This window comes from Etheostoma spectabile, chromosome 20 (assembly GCF_008692095.1).
Source record: "Etheostoma spectabile isolate EspeVRDwgs_2016 chromosome 20, UIUC_Espe_1.0, whole genome shotgun sequence".
In the NCBI taxonomy this organism is placed as follows: Eukaryota; Metazoa; Chordata; class Actinopteri; order Perciformes; family Percidae; genus Etheostoma; species Etheostoma spectabile.
This window is the reverse complement of record NC_045752.1, coordinates 4,580,230-4,601,384: the sequence shown is the minus strand read 5'-3', so window position 1 is coordinate 4,601,384 and position 21,155 is coordinate 4,580,230. Positions and strand designations below refer to the sequence as shown.

At 42.7% G+C, this 21,155-nt stretch overlaps 1 protein-coding gene across 3 annotated transcripts in view; it reads right to left on the bottom strand.

Annotated features, from left to right (window-relative positions):
* Positions 1–8,913: 8,913 nt before the first annotated feature.
* zgc:110158 (single-stranded DNA-binding protein 3) overlaps positions 8,914–21,155 on the bottom strand; it is a 35,300-nt gene continuing 23,058 nt past the window's right edge. The window contains exons 5-18 of one of the 3 annotated variants that reach the window (XM_032499957.1): positions 20,304–20,393; positions 17,793–17,876; positions 16,450–16,509; positions 16,261–16,327; positions 15,339–15,403; positions 14,978–15,039; positions 14,773–14,818; positions 13,761–13,796; positions 13,586–13,640; positions 13,285–13,355; positions 12,847–12,925; positions 12,692–12,720; positions 12,457–12,558; positions 8,914–10,182 (exon numbers count right to left, since the gene is read on the bottom strand). In XM_032499957.1, the coding sequence (XP_032355848.1) occupies positions 10,153–10,182; positions 12,457–12,558; positions 12,692–12,720; positions 12,847–12,925; positions 13,285–13,355; positions 13,586–13,640; positions 13,761–13,796; positions 14,773–14,818; positions 14,978–15,039; positions 15,339–15,403; positions 16,261–16,327; positions 16,450–16,509; positions 17,793–17,876; positions 20,304–20,393 (876 nt within the window). In that variant the 3' untranslated portion in view covers positions 8,914–10,152. The remainder of the gene's footprint in view (positions 10,183–12,456; positions 12,559–12,691; positions 12,721–12,846; positions 12,926–13,284; positions 13,356–13,585; positions 13,641–13,760; positions 13,797–14,772; positions 14,819–14,977; positions 15,040–15,338; positions 15,404–16,260; positions 16,328–16,449; positions 16,510–17,792; positions 17,877–20,303; positions 20,394–21,155) is intronic. The other 2 variants (XM_032499955.1, XM_032499956.1) reach the window with 2 other exon arrangements.

The following is a 21,155-nucleotide window of genomic DNA, read 5'->3' as shown; positions in this document are numbered from 1 at the left end:
ATAAGCACTGAAGAGGGAGCGTTAAGGTGAGTCAAATGTTCACTATTATACTGTGGATGTGTATGCATGTATAGTATTACCTTGTGGATACTGTATGTCGTGTACATGTCCACATTGTAAGCATTTGCAATTACATAAGGAGCTTTTCAATTTCTTGAATTGAGGTTCACAATTAACAGTGTCCAGCTATTCCTGTTTTTTGTTGTAATAAACATTTGAAATGAATGTTTGAACAAGAAAACAGATAAGAGAAGGACACCTTAACCTTCATGTATTTGAACACATGCTTTTGCATAGTGTATTTTACTTTGTTTAAATTTCCAAACACTGATCAAATAACATTATCAGGAGAATTTCATTAGCATTGCCATTCAGACAAGATTTCCAGTAAAGATAACAGGTAAAAGATGTCCAGGGTAGGCATTTAATGTGATTTGTTGTTGAAATTTGAATATTGTAACATAGTGAATCCTTGTTTGTGAAAATACATATCTGACTTTCCTTTAACCCACCAGGCCATGGTGGACCCCCTGTCAGACTCCAGCCCCCTAATCAGTGCAGCAGCCTCCTGTAAGCTTCGTCTGGTCCGCCTGCTGGTGGAGGGTGGGGCTCAGGTCAACGGGCGCAACCCAAGAGGAGAGACCCCTCTCTTGGCTGCCTGCAAGGCCCTGAGAGGGGAGCCTGCTGGGCCTGAGACGGTGAAACTCCTCACCTACCTGCTCCAAAACAAGGTCAGTCTGCAGTGAGTAATATTTCCCATCTCAACTCAGAATGCACGTGCTTAAATGCAATCTGCAGCATGCAGGTTTTCCCAGAAGTATAACAGTATATTGATTTAAATGTATTTCTAATGCATAATAAATGTGTATCTGCAGTAAAAGAGGTATACAGGACTTTCAATGCATAGTAAAGAGGTTCCTGATGTTTCCAGCTCTGCAAAATATTCCTGAAGTTGTTGGAGCTGTAGAACACAACACAGTGTACTTTGAGGCAAAATAAATATTAATTACATGGAACCTTGTGCATTTAAGTGTCATTGGAGAGCCAGAACACACAAGTAACAATGCCAAATCAGATCTCATTAGGATGTGAGATGGAAGTCTTTTTTTTTAAAGATTATTGTTTGGGCATTTTCAGCCTAATCTCTAATAAGCATTTACGGAGCTATCCGGGCGCCCTCATAAGTAATTTTAATAAGGTTTAGCTTTTGATTTCCTAACAAGCAAAATTGACAGACACCTAATTCACACTGGGTCATTCGTTTTTTTTGGGGGGCTTTTCCACCTTTAATTTTTGACAGGATAGTTAAGTGAAAGACAGGGGGCAGAAACAGGAAATCGTCAGAGGTTGGAGTCAAAACCCTGGACCTCTGCATCGAGGTATAAACCTTGAAGTAGATGTGCACCCGCTCTACCACTAAGCCAACCTGGCCACTACACTGGGTCATTCTCAAGGCTTCATGGTATACAAACCTCTTGAGTTGTTGTCAGCTATGTGACTGTTCTCCTCTCTACCAATCAGGCATATCCAAACGCACAGGACCGGGCTGGACGCAGCGCTCTGATGTACGCCTGTATGGAGCGGGCAGGAGCTCAGGTGGCGTCCACCCTGCTGGCTGCAGGAGCCGACCCCAGCATGGAGGACTACTCCGGAGCCTCAGCACTGGTGTACGCCATCAATGCACAGCACCAGCCAACATTAAAGGTATCCTATTTATCATGACGTGCAAAGATGTATCTAAAGTATAAAGCAGCATAAAATGGAAATACTCAACTAAGGTAGAAGTACCTCAATTTTTTCTACTTTTTCAGTGGAAAGTTGTAGTGTAGCTTACACTGTCCTCCCTACAGTTAAGTGGGAAACACTGAATCTTTTTAAATTATCTTATACACAGTTCAAATGTGGAGGTACTTAATAACACTCCAAAAAACTTCAGTATTGGGCACCATCAAACCCCAAATCCAATCAATACCTCAGCTGCACTGTGCTCTTCAGGTGTTGATAGATGCCTGCCATGCCAGGGGTCGGGACATCATCATCATTGCCACAGAGATGGGTGGGAATGGAGGCCCGGTGACTAGGCGTTACCTGAATGTTCCTCCATCTCCTGACACCTCGCCGGTGTCCTGCATGTCCCCGTCTGACATCGTCCTCAAGACGGGTTCACCCAACTCATCCGAGGGAGAAAACATCTTCAACTTCAGAGGAACTAGTGAGTCATGCTGATTGTTCTATCTGCAAAGTTAAAGGTCCTATGGCATGACAAATTCACTTTATGAGGTTTGTTAACATTAATATGAGTTCCCACAACCTGCCTATGGTCACCCAGTGCCTATCGTCCCCTAGAAATGGTGATAGGTGTAAACCAAGCCCTGGGTATCCTGCTCTGGCTTTGAGAAAATGAAAGCTCAGATGGGCCGATCTGGAATCTTGATCCTTATGAGGTCATAAGGGGCAAGGTTACGTCCCCTTTCTCTGCTTTGCCTGCCAAGAGAATTTGGCCCACCCACGAGAGAGAGACATCATGGCTTTCAAGCGAGCAAAGTGGCAGTTGGTCAAGACTACAAACCCAACCTCCACCTTGCCCCCCCGTCTCTCCTCCTCAAAAGCTACAGACACAGAAATGTCACATACTAAAGATAGCTCATTGTGGGACTGGCTCTAGGGGCTGTAATTCTGCACCAAGGCTGAATTTTGGGGAAGGGACTTCAGATATGGTATTAGGGGACCACTTAGGTCTATATAAAAGCATCCAAAGAGCACCATGTCATGGGACCTTTAAGGAACATGCTACTGTTTTGCATGGTTTAGTTCAGTTCCAGTACACTTCACATAACCCTGTAGGGGTTTGAAACTGGTAATTAATCACAATGTCCACATTCATTTGTGTGCAAGTCACATTCCCGTTGCATGGTAAATGCCACTAAGAGTACCCATTACCACACAAATATAGTTTTACACAAAAAAAGAAGCAGACATGATGTTCTCTGTGGTTGATTGATTACCCACTCCTTTTTTAATAAAGCTAAACCTAGTTAAATGCCACCCTGTACTTAAATGAATTCAAACCCTAGCTACCAAGAAGGTGAGAAAAGAACAAATACTTAAAACCTAGAACATCTAAAACCATCAGCAGTATGTTTGATTTGGAGTAAATAAGACTAAACCATGCAAAACCACAGCAATATCACAACATAGATGGCAACATCGATGAGAAAGTCCTTAAAAGTCCTTAAAGTGCAGGGATGCAAACACGTCTTCCAGTACCACTTTCAGTACCAACAACACTGTGCCCCTCGTAGATATAGAGCAATGGTTAACAAAGGCAAGTCTAGACAGATCAGAACCACTTTCTTGTGGTTGAAATCATTAGCTGAGTGCTCATTCCTTAGGAGACATGAAAATCTGTTGTCCGGGTGAGGTGAAGCTAACTCTGGTGGTGCATTACTATGAAAAATGCAACATTTATTCTGCTATAGAGGAACCAACAATGAATTCATACCGTAGAAACTAAGAAGAGTGGCTTAAAATAAAGTTTGACCAGGGTGATAGAGGACAGATGTGAGGATGAAGTGACAGGCGAGGAAAACATCTGGTTATATAAGATGATTAACTCAATAAGCTGTGCTCAACAAATGCATATGAAAGGGTTTTTAGTCAGGCGAAGGATGATAGTGTTGGTCAGTCCACCACTTCATTTCAAACTGAAATATCTCAACAACCATTAAATAAATGGCCATATACAGTAAGTCTGTGCAGACATTCATGTTCCCTGGAGGATAAATCCGCATGACTTTGGTGATCTGCTGACTCTTCTCCAGCACGACTGTTTTGGTGCCGAGGGGACCATTTGTGGCTTTGTGTAAGACGAACTTTGTTAACATTATGCCTGCGGAATGTCAGCCTAGTCACTACCCAATCCGTACTGGAAACACGATTTGTTCCGGGCCTATCCTCTGACCAATGGGCTATCCTGACCTACCTATTCAATGTCAGTGCCTAGCCTCCACCATCTTCGTTTATGCGTAAAACATATTGTGATTTCAGTAAGCATTATCATGATTCCCATGATTGGGATAGCCCACTGGTCAGGGTCTTGGACCTGAAAAAAATCGGGTTCCGGAACATCGCGCAAGCATGGACGCCTGGCTAATCCTGGCGCTTGAATGCTACGCAAGGCGGGTCTTGCCAAGAAAGTAGGTGGAATAACATTTCCAGTATGGATCGGGCAGCGACAAGCATGTTAACATTGTCAGCACTTAAAGTAACCCTGTGCCTAAGCAACTAGTGTGGCAGCAGTGTCTTAATTACATACAACAAACTAGTGATTGTATAGCCTACAGCATACTGTAATCTCTATAATAATCTTCATGGTAATGTTTTTTTTTGCAGTTTTTTAGCAAGAAATGAACATACTTTACTGTGTTACACTAACAGAAAATTATACATAATGTGTGCAAGATAAAGACTTTAGCCAAATTAATCTAAAAAGAGAACTTCCTGTAGGCCTAGCTGTTTTTCATCATCCATGGCTCCTCCATTTCCTTTGTGCATTGCATTGTGGGAGAATTGTGTACATCAACAACACACTCATAAATCTGTGCCTTTTTAGTTTTTTGGTTTTTTTTAGAAATAATGCCTGTTTTAGGATTACTTTTTAGAAAGCAGTGTAGTAGTCCCAGTGTGAACACATACTGTACACGCTATACTGTCTAGGTAGGCTACAGTAATCAAAAACGGCTTGGAAGAAGAATCAGAATAAAGCCAATTATTTTCATATAGCCCAAAATTAGGAGCAGAAAAATAGATAAGGAAACATTCTCCCAAAGAACAGGGGGGAAATTGGAAGAGTATGGAGAGATATACAAAATGCAAAAGGGGACACAGTTCTTCTCAACCACTTCCATATTTTCACTCATTGCCTGTGTCTTATTCCCTTCTATCAGGCAAAAGAGGCAGCAGCAGCAGCAGCAGCAGCAGCAGACATCCCTCCTGTGAGCTTAGTCCGCTGAGCCAGAGTAGCACTCCACTGCCCAGACAGAGAATGTTATCGGAACCATGGCTGGCCATGCACAACCTGGCCTGTCTGAACCGGGCTTACGAGGAGGGCATGAGGGAGAGGAGCCTGCGGGAGGAGGGGGACAGAGAGGATTCAAGGAGGGAGAGAGGACGGAGGGGAGATGAGGAGCCACATTTTCATCAGTCCAGGATGGAAGAGAGGAAGGAGAGTGTGGTTCAAAGGAGGGATAACAGATGTGGAGGAGAGAATTACAACAGCTGCCGTGAGGATTTTCTTCCAAGGCTTTCTCAGTCGGTCCTCTCTCTCACAGAGATGAGCGCGTCTCAGACAGCTGCCAGCAGACCGGTCCCTAAGAGGACGCCTGGAGGTTCAACATTAGACAACAGTACCCTGAAAAGCTGTGACCATAAGCTTCCTGCCTGTTCGTCTCCTTACTCCCAACTCCGCAGGAACACGCTCCCCTCCGTCACGGTGGTTCCTCCTCTGCTTCACCTCCCGCCATTAGTCCACCAATCAGACTCCCACCTCCAGGTCAGTGGTGGAATGGAACGGAGTACATTTACGCAAGTACTGTACTTAAGTACAAATTTGAGGTACCTGTACTTTTCTTTTCATGCTACGTTCTACCTCTACTCCACTACATCCAAGAGCGTAACTTTGGGTTCAACATTGTTGGGTTGGGATTGCGTGTTAACAAAAGCGACAAAAACCTCAAATAATTGGGGGGGGAACAACTTCAAAAAGTTGCAAAAACATTGAAAATGCAACAAAATACATAAAAAGGAACAAAAACCCAGTTTTGTTCCCTATATAAATTACATCTATGACTACATCTCAGAGAGAAATGTACTTTTTACTCCACTACATTAACCTGACAGATAGTTACTTTACAGATTTTTGCAACAAAAAGCACATGTATTTAAAAAAATATATATGTTTAAACACTTAGTTCATGACTGCACTGTTTCAATCAATTCCTGTTTCTAAAATGCGAGGATTTTTACTGCATTGACTACTTTTACTTGTAATACTTTACATTTTCCTGATGATACTTAGCCTACTTTACTTACGTAGCCTTTTCAATGCAGGACTTTGACTTGAACAGAGTATTTGTTTTTTAGTATTAGCACTTTTACTTGAGCAAAGGATCTGAATACTTCTTTCACCACTGCTCCAGGTTCCATCCCGGGCTTCCACTTCCACAAGCAAGAGCATGGTGTTTCTGCCCCACCCGCCCAGCTCCTCTCCACCCTCCTCTTTCTGCAGAGCTTCTGTAAGAGCGGCGTTACTCCCTTGGCTGCCGCCCGCCCCCTCTCTAACTTCACTGGTTGCTCCTCCTGCATCCCGCTGCAGCGAGAGGCGCTTGGTACAGATTAAACAGATGGGAGGAAGAGGAGAAACCATTTAGGCCTACATCCCTCCATAGTGTGCTTCTCTGACATGAGTGATAAGTTCACACAGCGGCCTGAATGTGGAGCTGGAGTGGACAAACTCTACGCACAGAGCCCTCACGTCTGAACAAACCATTTCAAGATCCCTAGATTACGGTTGCAGTTTTGTAACAAAAATGCAAAATGAAACCAAAAAATATAAAATGAGATCAAAAAATGTCTGTGAATTTGTAGCTGAATTGGTGAAATAAAATACAAAAAACTCTACATTTAAAAAAAAAAAAAAAAAATGTTTCAGGCAAAGATGTTTTCGGGTACTCAAATGTTCTTTGTCTTATTTGATAGTATGCGTTTTAACCTCCCCCGACTTTTCTCCTTGACCACAAGGGATATCGACTCAACTCCTAGGATTTTAGCACTAGTTCAAGCGGTTCTCTCACGATGCCGAGTAAAGACAGGAATCTAAAATCAATCGATAGCATTTTGGACGTGGACTCTGAAGTTTGTGGAATGTAATGAGGAATTTTTTATGCTCATCACAAAACAACAGTTAGGCCACAGAAAACTGGGAAATTACACATTGTGTAGAGGCAAACCATAACTGTATTAGTCCAGTGAAAGAAGTGCATGTTCATGGCAAAAGGAGTGAAGTCATTTTATTTGTTTTTAATATGTATCTACAACAAGGGGGACACAGGCAAAAACGACTGACAACTTGATGAAAATAAAACAAAACCAAAAGAAATTACATTTATTATCAATGCATTTTTCCCACCTTTTTTCCAATAAGCAACATTTTTTTGTCTAAAGAAACTTTACAATATAAAGAAACATACGAAGAAGGAACCTCTCATTTTACTACACGAGACATTTAGGATCTGAAACTACCCTAACATGAGATACAAAGCAACTCCCCAAGGAGAGACTGCCTCATATTCAATACTGCTTTGTCATCAAGAGGGGGAAAAAAAACGAGGAACTGAACAGAAAAAATCTTTACTCCCCTCAAAAATTCCTCTCTTAACCCTCCCTACCCCTGAATGTTACAGTATTATACATCAGCACAATAGAAATACAGAAATGATCAACGTTGTGACAGCTTTACTTACAGGACAGAAAGATAGAGAGAAGTTTGACTGCATTTTATACAACAGTTTTTCAAAGTACAGGGGAGGAAACGCCTGTTCCCGCACTCTCTCTACCTCTTCTTAGCAATAGGAACAAATCTGTCCGTTATTTTTTTTTTTTTTCTCTCTTTACTTTTCCAAAACATTTCTCCTCACCCCATTTTTAAATAGATAAAATTAAAAAAAAAAAAAAAAAAAAAAATCCTTCATAGTAAAGTCTGTACTCTGGTCCCTGGTGTGTCAGATTGAGAGCCAGTGTCCGTGTGGCCTTCTTTCGGCTTCAGTTGTATCAAGAGGGTAGTTTAATGCAGGGTATCGGAGGCAGACACGGAAGGGACGACTTTTATTATGAAAAACTGGCCTCTTTTGCTCTGTTCTTGCAACTTCCTTGTGAAACACAGTGAAAAATATGCCCGTTTTGTGGCTTTTTGGCCACCTCGCTTCAAATTTTCCAAGAACATAGGAGGCTTCTGGACAAGAATCATGTTATTTTAAGGATTTGTTAAGGAAATGCGTGTGACAGTGAGTTAGCTAAAAGGCGTTCAAACACACTCACTACAAAATTGTCCTCCCTTGTCCTCTTAGACCACTTGACGCTTCGGCTCTGACGCACAGTAAAGCGCCACAGCGTCTGTCTGTGATGAGGTGAAATAGCATAATAGTCTATAGCAGCTCCAGTTTTTGTTTCTCATCATCAAAGAAACACCATCTCTGAACAAACACACACAGTTGCCCCGAATCAGCACATTTCTGATCAACTGTTGTTGTGATTTGAAAATATCAAAACATGTCAATGATATCAAAATGCATTTTACAGTATTTACAAAAAAATTGAAATCAAAAGATGGAGAGAGTTGTACAAAAAAAAAAAAAAAAAAAACAATCAGAGAGGGGTGGTGTGTGTGGCTGTGTGTGTCGATGCTGGCCCGCTGAAAAGGTGAGAAAAAGGAAAAGGACGGACTTTTCTTCAAGATGAGCAAAGGGAGGGAGGCCACCCGTTACGGTCAAACGGAGCAACGCCTTTCCTCTTTCTGCTTTGCTCAGACATAAAAAAAAAAACGCCATTGATCCGATGAGCAGAGAGCCAGAAGTCCTTTCAGAGGGAGCGCTGCGTGTGTGACAACATGTCTGCAAGCTAAACTGACTGGTGTGGGAAAGCAGAAATTCCATGAAGCACAGACATACATCAGTGTGTGGAGGACTCCTCAGCAAACAAAAAACAAGCCAGGTGTTCACCACAGTTTAGCAGAGACGATACCGTAGCCTACGCACATGTTGGAGTGAACAGTAACCTAAGAGGGCAGCGATAGTGGAAGCAGCCTGAGTGGGGGGGGGGGGGGGGGGGGGGGGGGGGGGGGGGGGGGGGGGGGGGGGGCGTCGGCACCTTCAGGGCTCAGAAAGAGGAGGGGGTCTAAGGATGTCACGCGGAGATGAGGAGACGCTGATGACCGGATCTGCATATTTACACAGTTGCTACTAGTTCTGCAATTAACAAAAAACCAGGGATAACACTTAAAAAAAATAAAACGTAACAATGATTCATAAGACAAATTTAAAGTACATAAATAAATAGAGCTGTGCATTTCACTGCATGGAAGCTACTAAAACAGGAGCTGCTTCTTCTTCTGGTTTGGATTATTGAACAAGCAGTTAAAAATTTAGATGGCTGCTGAAATTCAAAACAAAAAACAAAAAAACAAAAAAGAGGGCCAATCAGTACCTAGATGGATAACGTCTTACCTGCAGGGGCAGTGTGCTAACATTTAGCCACATGCTACACAGCACATAATGTCTAATTTGTGTGCACATGTGCTGTCTTCATCATAATAATGTGCCCTTAGAAACAACAGAAATTAGAACCTAATCTTAAAATGATCAATATCATTAATAACAATATTACAATAATAAAAATAGCAATGATACAATACATACACAAAGAAATAGGGGGTGGGGGGAGAGTTTACTGATCATCACACCACCTCTGTAAAAAATGTACACACAGAAAGTCCCAATGTGGGGGGGGAAAGGGGATAGTTTCATCTGACCCTCAACTGAATCGGGGAGGAAAGGCAACTAAACAAAATGTCCAAAGTTGCGGTTGAGAAGCTTCCAGGCAGCGGTTTAAAAACCTGTCCTCATGGGAGGGTGTGTTATCCAGTCTCCTCTCTTCCACTTTCTCTCTGTTTGTCCTCCTTCCCTCGCTCATTGTCTAGAACCTGACAGAAAGCCAGGGAGGCGGGGGCCGGAGTCAGAGAGGAGGCTCTTCCTGTTGCTCTGTGACTGCTTCCTATTCAGACCGGCGGCCATCTTGCATGCTCCGGGAGGGCCCGTCTTAATTAGAGTTCCAGCATGCTCAAGGGCTGTCCCAGAAGGCTGCGTGGCCATAGAGTTCCCAAGTGAGAAGGTAAATTGCAGGGGGGGGGGGGGGGGATAGCGGATCCAATGGGGTGGGGGGGAGCAAAGGATGTGTGTGAGGAGGAGATGTGTCCAATCCGATGTGAGTAAGGATTGAATGAAGAAAGAAAAAAAAAGAAAAAAAAAAAAAAATCAGGTGTAGGGGTACAAAAAAGGAGGGGAAATTAAGAAAAATACAAAAAGAGGAAAAAAAATAAAATCACACACTCATCGTCATGTTGGGTGAATACTGAAAAGAGAGAGAGGGAAGGGGGAGGAGGGCAAAGATGAGTGGATATGTCACTGACAACATGTAAACACCAGAGGGCGCTCAGACCCAGCCCTGCCAAGCTGGAGGAAGCACAGACTAAGGATCCTGCTGGGCTCCGTTACGGCTTAGATTAGAGCTGGATATTGTAATTAAACAAAAATCAGAAACCCATAGCCTTGTTTACCTATAAATTATCCAGAGATTTACTTTTAAATCCTAATTTTTCTAATTTTAGTTTTAATTGTATGAAGATTATGGACAGAGGTTTAACCTTAAAGCCCCTGACACACCGACCTGACGGCTGACCGTCGGCTGAAAAGTCAGTTGGACTGATCAGTCCGATGAGACGTAGGCTAATACATCTCTATAACCGCAGGCTGCGCTAATCTGTATTGTCGCCCAAAAATTAAAAGTGGCAGCTGATTGGACGAACGAGTCACATGGGTCTGGTTTCTCAGGAAATTCAAAGCCAGACTGCCATGGCGGCTTGTTCAGAGTCAATCTCATATTTTACTCACCGAAACGTGTTTCTGAAAACATTTTAAGCAAAATTGGCCGTGCAGCTGCAAAATCTTCATTTCAGATCGACAAAAGTCTGTTTAAAAGATTTTCGTCAGATTTTGAGAGACTCTAGTCAGGCTCATCCCGCGCCTCATTTCCGGGTTTCCACTCTACCAATCGGATTGGTCATTTGAGTCCGACTGCCGGCAGTGCCCGCCTTCCGACTGAGCATGTCAGGTCGGCCAAAATGAAGGCTGATGGCCCTCCGGACCACTCCGGTTGGACAATGGCACGGAACACACCGAACAGACTCCAATCACTGACGGCCGATTATCAGGTTGGTGTGTCACGGCTCTTAGTGAGAATTGAGTTAAATTCCAAAACAAACAATGTTCCTCAAAGTAAGATTTAGAAAACGTATCATCATGCACTAATGATGGCTCTGAACAGCTCTTATTTCTGAAATATTTCTAAGGATTCCCAGTCCTACTGCTGATTGGTTGAATCAGGGTATTAGAGCTCAACTATAATTCCAGCTTGTGCACCCCGGGGCTCTCCAGGCTGAGGCTAAGAGACCGTCACAATCTTACACAATGCAGGGGACACAGTCTGCCCCTTCAAAACTTTAGCAACTACTTTGTTCTTAAAGCTGTAAAAAAAGTGATCTTTAGATACAAATAAATGAAACAGATTACAGAGATTTGTCACCATCAACTGATCACTGATACAGAGGGCATACAATGAAGTTCTAAGTGATTAGTATGCGGCTACAATGCAAGCAGAACATCGGATATTCTTTATAGCCCTATTTTATTATTATTTTCTATAATGAACATGCAGTTGGGAGCTTCAGAAACAGTTTAGCAGCATGTTTTGCCTTTAAAATCTATAGTGCTGTGTCCCAAGTATTGGAGTATAAAGACTTTAAGCAAGAGGGCAGCACTCAAAAGTAGAGGTCTTTACAGGTCTGCTTGGTTTCTTTTAACAGACGTGACCCAGATATCAAGTTGAATCTGATCAAAATTAAATTTAGTCTATTTTGGTTCGGCAAGTTGCTGCTGTGTTGCCATGGGTCTCCTTTTGTGCGTGGAAGTACGTGTAATACCCAATTGGATCTGAGTGGACTTGCGATCAGCTCTGGTCATGTGGTGCGTGTGGTATATCAATAAAACTTGTTGCTGAAGGAAAAATGTCACGACTGTGGATGCTCAGTAATTACTGATCTCTCTCTATTTGGGCCTGTACAATCCGCATTCTGAATCAGGCCTTCTAATTGGATGGGTTCTGATCGTTTCTCTCGCTCTTTCACCTTTTTTTTTTATTTTTTACTGTGTTGGGTTTGGGTAGGTTGTCCACATGTTGGAGACAAATCGTGTACAACATTTCGGACCAGTGAAGACGTCTACTTCAAAACACCTCCTTTAAACTACTGCGCTTATTATAAGCATCCCTTTAACTACTGACAAAGAAAGCAGGGCCTCTAAGAGGAGGTGCCAGTTAAAAAGAAACAATGCATGCTAGCTCTCTGCTCAAATAACATGAGTGTTAGACTAATCAAAATAGCTAAAAAAGAAAAATAATTAAAAAATAGGGACGAGACACAAACTTTCCCAGAACATTATCAATAGTCTGAGATCAAAATTTAAAAAAGAAAATCAGGCAAACCCTCTGCTTGCATTCTTGCACTGGTTTGTCATGAAGTCAAGGATAACTGTTAAGGGTCGTGAGATGCCATTCACTCGCTCTACTCACACTTTCGCTTTGGAATGGGTTCAAGAAGTTCCCGCCCATTTCGCCGTCATCTCTCGGCGTTCCAGGAGGGTTGTTCATGCCCCCCATGTTATTAGGGGAGCTCTGGAGGAAGAGAGGGCAAAAAAATGAAAAACTGCATTTAGACTGCTTCTTATAAAAAGTATCCTTTAAAGTATAGAAAGTAAAGATTGAAGGAAACAGGAGAAGGTTATAAAAAAATCTGAATTTTACTCACCTTTGGCAACCCGTCCATATCCCCAGACCCTGAGGAAGTGAAACAAACAGTTTGATTATTTTTCGAGGTAAACTTGTCCCAAACTAAAGCACTGTTTTAGTTGTACACATCTCAGCTGTCAGGGATTTGTAAAGCAACCCTGTGTTTAAGCCCACCTAGTGATCCGTTCATGTGGTGTGGCTCCATGGCTCCCATAGGTCCCATTGGCCCGTCAGGCCCAGGTCCCATAGGGAACTGGTGAAAAGATGTAGAGCAAGCCTTATAAATCACTGCAAGCTTTATTTTTCATGTTTGACCTACGTGGTCTTTTCAGCTCAGGGTGAAGTAGAGCTGATTAAACGTATTCCTCCTGGTTCATTTCCAGTTGATTCTTATTGAGCTCAGTGTGGCTGCGTTATGTTTCTCTAATGTGGGATAGTACTGGTGCCCACTGATGTGGTTATTAACCCCATTTGAGCTGCATTCATTTTTGTCGGCAGGGTTGTGTAATTTTAATTATTGCAACATCCACAATTCTTACCAGCCTGGAAAGTTAAACCTTTAAAACAACATTACAGAGCTTTTTGTTAACTTAAATCATGTGTGAGACTCACATTGGGTCTGTTGCCTCCCGGTCCGATAGGATTCATCATCGTATAGATGTTTTCACTGGAGTTGGTCGAATCTGAGGGGGGAAAAAACAAACAATAAAAACTTCAGTTACATGATAGATGATGTTAATCATTATTAACAAATGTGTTTTCAAACAAATGAACACTGAAAAGTAAAACAGAAACACTGATGGTGCTTGGCTGGCAAGGGGACATATTCATGCTTGTTTAGTGAGGAAAAAATGCGAGGGACATCTATGTCTGACACAAGTGTTAGTGCTGGGGACATAGTTAGGTGACGCACCACCTGGGCTGGGCATGATGGGAGTTCCAGGTGGACCTCCTCCTCCTGGAGGACCCTGGGGAACAATCAGTGATGGGGGTTAAAATTACACTCATAAGAACCTGAAGCATCAGTATAATTCAATTCTAACTGTCTCTAGGAGGGCTGCGCTGGTTTTGGACTGATTTGAACTCACCACATAGTTTCCTGGAGATGAGGAGGAGTAGGCTATCTGCATGGGGAGAGAGGAAACACTTAATCAGATCTAAGGCTCAGACGATAACGTGAATCTATACAGGGTGGACAAAATAGGACGATCACTTTACAATCCAATACAACAGACCTGCAATACACATTATTTTTGTAAAGCTTATAAATGTTCACACTGCAGCAAGGACATGTTTCAACTCTTTACTAGGTTTTTGAGGCCACAGTTTGTACTGTTGTCACTTAACTATCCCTTTAAATGTCCTCCAGGGATCTGCTAGTGTGTGTGTTTGTGTATGTCGGTTTCTGTGTGTTGTTTGTGAACTGCAGACGTTGCTTTTGCTGATGTGTTGTTGTTTTCCTCCATTCCGTCTTTTCTCTATGTTTTTATTTTTTTTTTATTTGTCCTGAGACACGTTCTCATATCTCAGCATATTGTTTACGTGCGTAAGTGGCCTGAAGTTTAAACTTGTGCGTTGGTGTGTGCGTTGATCTCTTAGCAGGGCCGGCATGTGTGTGTGTGTGGGGAGTGTGTGGTAGAGCAAGTGATAAGAGTGATGGCGATTAGCTTAAGAGTTAGTACCGACTCTAGAGTCATAGTGAGAGAGACAAAGTGTCTCCCCTGTGCTTTATGACAAAGGTGGGAAATCTGTAGCAGGAAAAGTTATCCCTCTCCTTGATTTCATGTTGTTCATGAAGAAGGAGAAGTAAGAAATGAGTAGGGGGAATGCAACGCTACCAAGCCACAGCCTAGTGACATGAGTCGCCGCAACGTGTAGTTATAACGAGAGGTGCACGGCGTGGATTTAACGCAGAAGCATAAATCCCACTTTACAGAGCAAAATCAACACGCTGCTGAACCATAGGGGAAAGCCATAAAGGTAACGTTTGTATTTTGCTGGGCTGTTGTACAGGATTGTACGGCACTGCAAGTTATTTCCTCTTTCTCTGCCCAACACCTTTATGTGGCATGGTTAAAAGGTCAAGGCTTTCTGACTCACAGAGTTGGCATTAGGTCCTGGCCAAGGCCCTCTTCCTCCGGGACCCCTGAGGCAAAACAATGAAAGAAGGAAGAGAAGAATAAAGGGAAGAGAGAAAATGACAGACAGGAAAAGATGGAAAAACAGTGTGACGAGAAAATCTCCATAACTTGTAGATAACCTTTGAGACATCATTTTACTAGCTAAATGAGAGGTTTTAACTTACATGTTCATTCCTGGCATGGGACCGCCCATAGAGTTGGGAGGAGGCCTCATACCTCCATAATTCTTTAAGACAAATCATTAATACACACTGTAAGAACATTCAACAAGAAGTCATTATGGATTCTCAATAATATTTAAATTTTTGTTGGTCATTCTAATTCTTAAACGGTTTTGGATTTGGCCTTTGTTGTGGAAGTTTCTGTTCTGTACATTCCTGGACTGAGAGCAGCTCTGACAGATAAGTATATGGAAGACAATACTATTTAAGAAAAGATACAATTTCAGCTTGTGGCTACCACACCTATATAGACAGTAATATAAATTTGATAAGAATGAGTGTGTGTGTGTGTGGCTCATCATACCTGTGGGCCCATGGCCATTCCTCGAGGAGGATTCATCCTCATAGGTCCACCCATGTTAGGATGTCCTGCGAGAACACACCCACAGAGTCACACACTGACTGTGGCGCACATAATCACACACTATTGCTGGTGTAAATCCACATATGGCTTGTCTCTTAAAATCAGGAATGAAGACGTGCCACAGACAATGACTTTATCCTAATCCCATTAGTTGTAACCCGCTGGCCCCTGAAGCTGTAATCTGCAGCTAAAATCACCACGGACCCCTCACTGAGCCAGGCACACCCACAAGTACTCAATCCACACAGGGCGGGGGGGAGCACTGAATTTCTCAAAAACAAAAATCGGAAAAGATAACAAAAATGTGTATGCTGCAATTAAATAAATAAATCAAACATTTTAATCATTTGATTATACAATGTGTCAAACAAAAATGCCAAATATTTGTACAATATTAGGATTTGCAGCTTTTCTTCATCTTTTTTTATTACAAACTAAATCCTTGGGTTTAAAACTAATTTACCCCTATTTAAAAGTTCCTGCAGGGCTGACCAAGTTAAATCTTAGACTTTTAGACATTTTTAATATTGCAGAGAATGCAAATTAATTACAAGTCACCTAAAGTATGACATTTTATATATTTATAACCAAATTATTGTCAGTACTGTCTGTTTCGAAGGAAACTTGCATGAATGCTTTTCAAGACCTGCTGTTACCCGTTATTTTCTGACATCTTATGGAATAAAAGAGCAATTGTATAGTTGCAGAATTACACAGAATTAATCAATAATAATAAAAATAATCATAAGTTAAAGCCATAGTAGAGTCACAATTGATTATAGACCACATCTACTATGCAAAATCAACACATTTCATAATATGGAACCTCTTCTCAGAATTTTGACTTTGAGAACACCCTTACCTTGCGGTCTTGTCGGGTCCAAACTGTTTGGCAGGAGAGGCTGAGATCCAGGGATTCCCCCCGGAGGCTGAGGAAGGACCAGGCATGGAAAATAAGGACTTGCATTCACATTGGCAACAGTGAAATTCTGACTTTTCAAAAGAAAAAAAAAGAAAAGAAAAGGCAACTAAAAAATGACAAAACTGCTACCTGATTTGGCATTCGGAGTGGGGGACGCGGTCCACCTGGATACCGTGGTGACATGAAAGGCTGCGGTGAGAAATTGAGGAAAGAGGGGGGAAAAAAAAAAGAGGGGTTGAGGGTGGGAAAAGAGGGACACAGAGAAAACATTTACATTATTGATACATCCAACAGCACTCAAACAGGCGTAGTACTGAGGACACACAGATGGACAGTGTGGTTGGAGAATGGAGGATGACACTGAACGATCATCAACACATCTGTCTAAAAACATTAAAAAAAAATCAACATAAGCGAGTCAGTATTTTAGTATTTTTAACAATACCTGTTTATACACTCACTCAAAGCATAGGTTTGTGTGTGTGCGTGCGTGCGTGCGCGTGTGCGTGTGTGTGTGTGTGTGTGTGTGTGAGCGCGTGCATGCGTGCGTGCGCGCGTGCGTGTGTATGTGTGTGTGTGTGTGTGTGTGTGTGTGTGTGTGCAAAGACAGCGCTCACACAGCTCCCTGCCAAGCCTGCCTGCTCTCCCTGTGGTGTAAGATGATTAGGCCTGTGGTCTGCCGGTATAGTTAGAGACACCTCAGGCCAACAACACCGTCCAAAAGCCTTAGAGGAAGCATGTCCACACTCTCGCACACAAGAAAGAAACCAGAAACCACAAGAATGAAGAGCCGGGCTACCGCGGTTAATGGGCAAGGGCTAGATTTACCTTCACGGTGGCATCGGTAGCTACTGTTCTGGACAAGTGTTGAAACCCACGCTGACTGAGAATGAAAGTTTATTATGACTCAATATTTTGAATACACGCTTATCTAGTTGAAAGGCCAAGTAAAAATTCTCTTTATATGTGTGGAAAGTGGGGGTACCAATGTGTACCCATGTGTTTATGTGACGTTTCCATAGTGCCTGTCCCCTGTTTTATTCATGTGCAAGAACAAGTAAGCAGACCGGAGGGGAGTATGCTGTGTGCGTTTGTGCATGAGTGTTAAGAGTGGAAGAGCAGATAAGTGTGCAACCCCCCACAAGCTGCTCCGGGGGTGGGGCAAGGAGTGAATTATTCATCCCACACAGGGACAGCCGGTTCTGGGCCTTGGAGAGGAGCGGGCCCCGGTGCCTTTGGATGCTTGGCTTTCATTAAAAAAAAGGAGCCGAGGGGGACCAGAGGGGCCGATATCTACGAGGAGTTAGCCAGAACAAAACTAAAACCAACGGGGCTCGAGGTTAGGAGAGGAAGAACAAATTGTGTGAATAGTGAATGGAAAGAAAAAGAACTTGTGTGTGGGCAAGGAGGGGAGGATTTAGAGGGAATGAAAGAGAGAGAGGGGTGTTTGAGAGAAAGAGTTTGCATCTTACCTGGCCATGGGGTCCCATCATGGGGTTGCTGGGGTTGTGTGGGGGGGGCTGTGCGTGGGGGGACTGCTGAGAGCCGGGTGGTCCCTTTAAGAAAGAAGAGCGATATCAGATAGGGGAGGGCCCAAAAGTGGGCTTTACACCTGGAGGAATTACCCGAAAATCATGAGAAAGAAGAGGACGAGGGGGGGGATTCAGCGAGGAGTCTTCAGGTTGAGGAGAAAGAAGAGGAGCAACAAGATGGATAAAGCTTAGATAATGTAGTCCTTAACAAAAAACAACAACACAGAATTACAAGTCAAAGCCCAACAAGACAACAGTTTTAATTTGCCTTTGAGTCCAAACAAGCAAACAGAAAAATCGGTATCAAGCGTAACTGTTTCACTGAATTGCTTCAACATGTTGGGCTACGATGAAAGAGAGGAGGGGGACCTGAGGGGCCCTCAGGTCAGAGGACAACATGCAGTTGTCCTCTCAACCACATGGGGACAGTGTTGCCAAAGGCTTGCTGCAACAGGACAGGAAACGGCAGAACAGGCACTAGTGGCAACTTCAAACCACAAAGATGATACTGACAGAAACAAGTTAAAGTTGTTTTTGCTACTTATTGGGAGCCTGCTTCAGTATGACAATGTATCAACAAGAGCAACCCCCGAGCTCCTTTGACACGCTGCTGTGATATTGTTGACTTTTCACCCAAAGACAAGGGGTTAACGACCCCTAATAAATAACTCATTATGCAACAGTCTTATTTCCGCTCTTCATTGCCTTTTATTTTTTATTTGGTATATTATCTGGTAAGTGGTCATGGGGACATCAACTGATCATGCAAATAGACACTGCAGCAAAGATCTTTTTCTCTCTCAGTTTGAACAGACCAATTTTAATTTAAACAGTTGTTTTAGCCACTTTTAGACTTTCTTTTTGTTGATTTTATTCAGAACAACTTCCTGTACAGCTGCTTGTGTTTCAACAGCATTACACATTTGAGCATGCAGCCTCTTTGTTAAATGAAAAGCACAACATGTTCATATTTCTCAAGAGTATCGAAAAGACTTTAAATGATACCCTGCCCCAACAATGTGCATGAACCATATTTGCCAGCAAACAAAATGAGCTTTCCGTTACAATAAGTACACACACACACGCACACACACACACACACACACACACACACACACACACACACACACACACACACACACACACACACACACACACACACACACACACACACACACACACACACACACACACACACACACACACACACACACACACGTTATAAATAGCACTTACATGCGTCTCTCCTCACCCTCTTTCCCCCTCCCTTCACTTCACGCTTATTCACAGTCGTACTCTCACTAATCCCCCCCTCACCACCACCACCACCACCATCCTCTCAGCACATTGCCTCGCTCTCAGCAAGCAAACAATGGAGTGGTAGGTAGCCACAGAAACAACACTGGGCTACGATCCTGGTGGCACTGATCTTTCACATTTCCCTGTCTTCTTCTTCTCCTCTCCCTACTTCATCTCCCTCTACCATTCCCTCTCTCCATCGTGTCACTTGCCTTTTCTCTCCGACTCTTCTCCACCACCTTATCGTGGTTCCTGCCAAATGCCAGTGCTGTCCATCACACCGCTACCTCACGGAGGACGTGTGTGTTTGTTTGTAAATGTGTGCATGTAGGCCTGTATGCATTAGTATATATGTATAGGTGTGTGTCTCATGCTATTCAGACAACCATCTCCCACACTAAAACCTTTCCCTTCACAGAGCTGAGACAGGTCACAGACAAGAGACGGCGATGGAAGGAGTGGAGAGTGGATGAATACGGGATGACTGAATCACGAGTCGGTCAAACATCAGCCCAGCGAGAGCGAGCCACAGGCGAATGAACGGTGTGTGCATCAGAGACTCGGGTGGGTGTAAATATTGAGAGTGGAATAAACAATGTTTCGAAAAATGTGGGAATTGGAGCTGGAATTGTGGTGTCATCTGATCAAACTCAAATATTGATTTTAGTGTCAAGGATTTAATTACTAGACCCGGCCTTATACTGGATTTGTGAGGCTGGTATTGATAAATAAAACACTTTGTGATAAAGACGTCTGACTAAATGTAAAAAAAACAAAAAAAACGTTTTTGCAGGTGAACAATAAACTTGAAAACTATGTATCAAATTAGCTGATTTTGAATTTTTCTAGCTACACAGTAGGTTTTGAAATTTGAAGTTTTTTTTTTTTTTAAAAAGGGTAAATTAGATAATTTAATAATCCTAAAATGCCCTGCATTTTTATTTTAAACATGACTGAGTTAAAGAAATATACTGTTCTTTGATATCAAATATTCCAACTCATAGTGCTGGATGGACTTTAAAGAATATTGCCTTAACTTTACACGATTTGTTTCTGGAGAGTCAGGTGGGTAAATGGTTGAGCGACAGAGATGTGTGTTAGTGGAGGTGACTGAGGAGTTAACAGGACAGTGACAGAGAGGGTAAGTCATACCTGGAAGAAGCCTGGGGGCATGGGACCACCTGGCATGGAGTCGTTTGGGGGCATGTTGCCCATCACGGGGCTGGGCGCTGCCGCTGCGCTCTGAAACACACAAACTTGCTGATTAAATATGGTGTTTTGTGTTAAGAGTGTGTGTGTGTGTGTGTGTGTGTGTGTGTGTGTGTGAGAGTGAGAGTGAAAGAGAGAGAGAAAGAGAGAGAGTCTAAGTGCTGCACAGCAATATTTATGTACACAATGCATTGGCCACAAAGTTACTAAAGGAGGCAGTGCAATGCCAATCAGAACAACCCCCCCCCCCCACCCTTCTCTTATCTAAAGTTTAATGGTTAATTCAGAAAAGTGTCTTCTATTGAAACTTTCAAACTGTTCCCTCATCTCTGCAGTAGAGAGGAGAAGAGAAGCTCATCTTTTCTGTGATCTAGGGTAGAAGTGAAGACAAACATTCAAGGAGAAATCTCACCAACATTCATAAAGTTTCAGTGGCACAACGATGTAAGGAGAGCCATGTCATCATCCACACTACTTAGTGTTGAGGGGTGTTGCATTACTGACCAACATGAGCTGTTGCTTGAAGTCAAAACCTATTCATCTACAAGGTATGCAATGATTCGTATGATTATATGTAGTATTTATTATGGTCCATCTAATATAAAAACAACAGCTCTACAATCGGCTACAATTTGATTATTTGGTTATTTAACAAAGAGCAGAAGTAGAACCTCTCCGATGTCACGTTTCCATAGAACTTGTAGAACGTTTTGTTGCATGCAAATGAATGTAACAGTGACACCTTGGCATGGACTGTGGAAACATCATATTAACTGGTTTTGCCAGTTTAAAAAA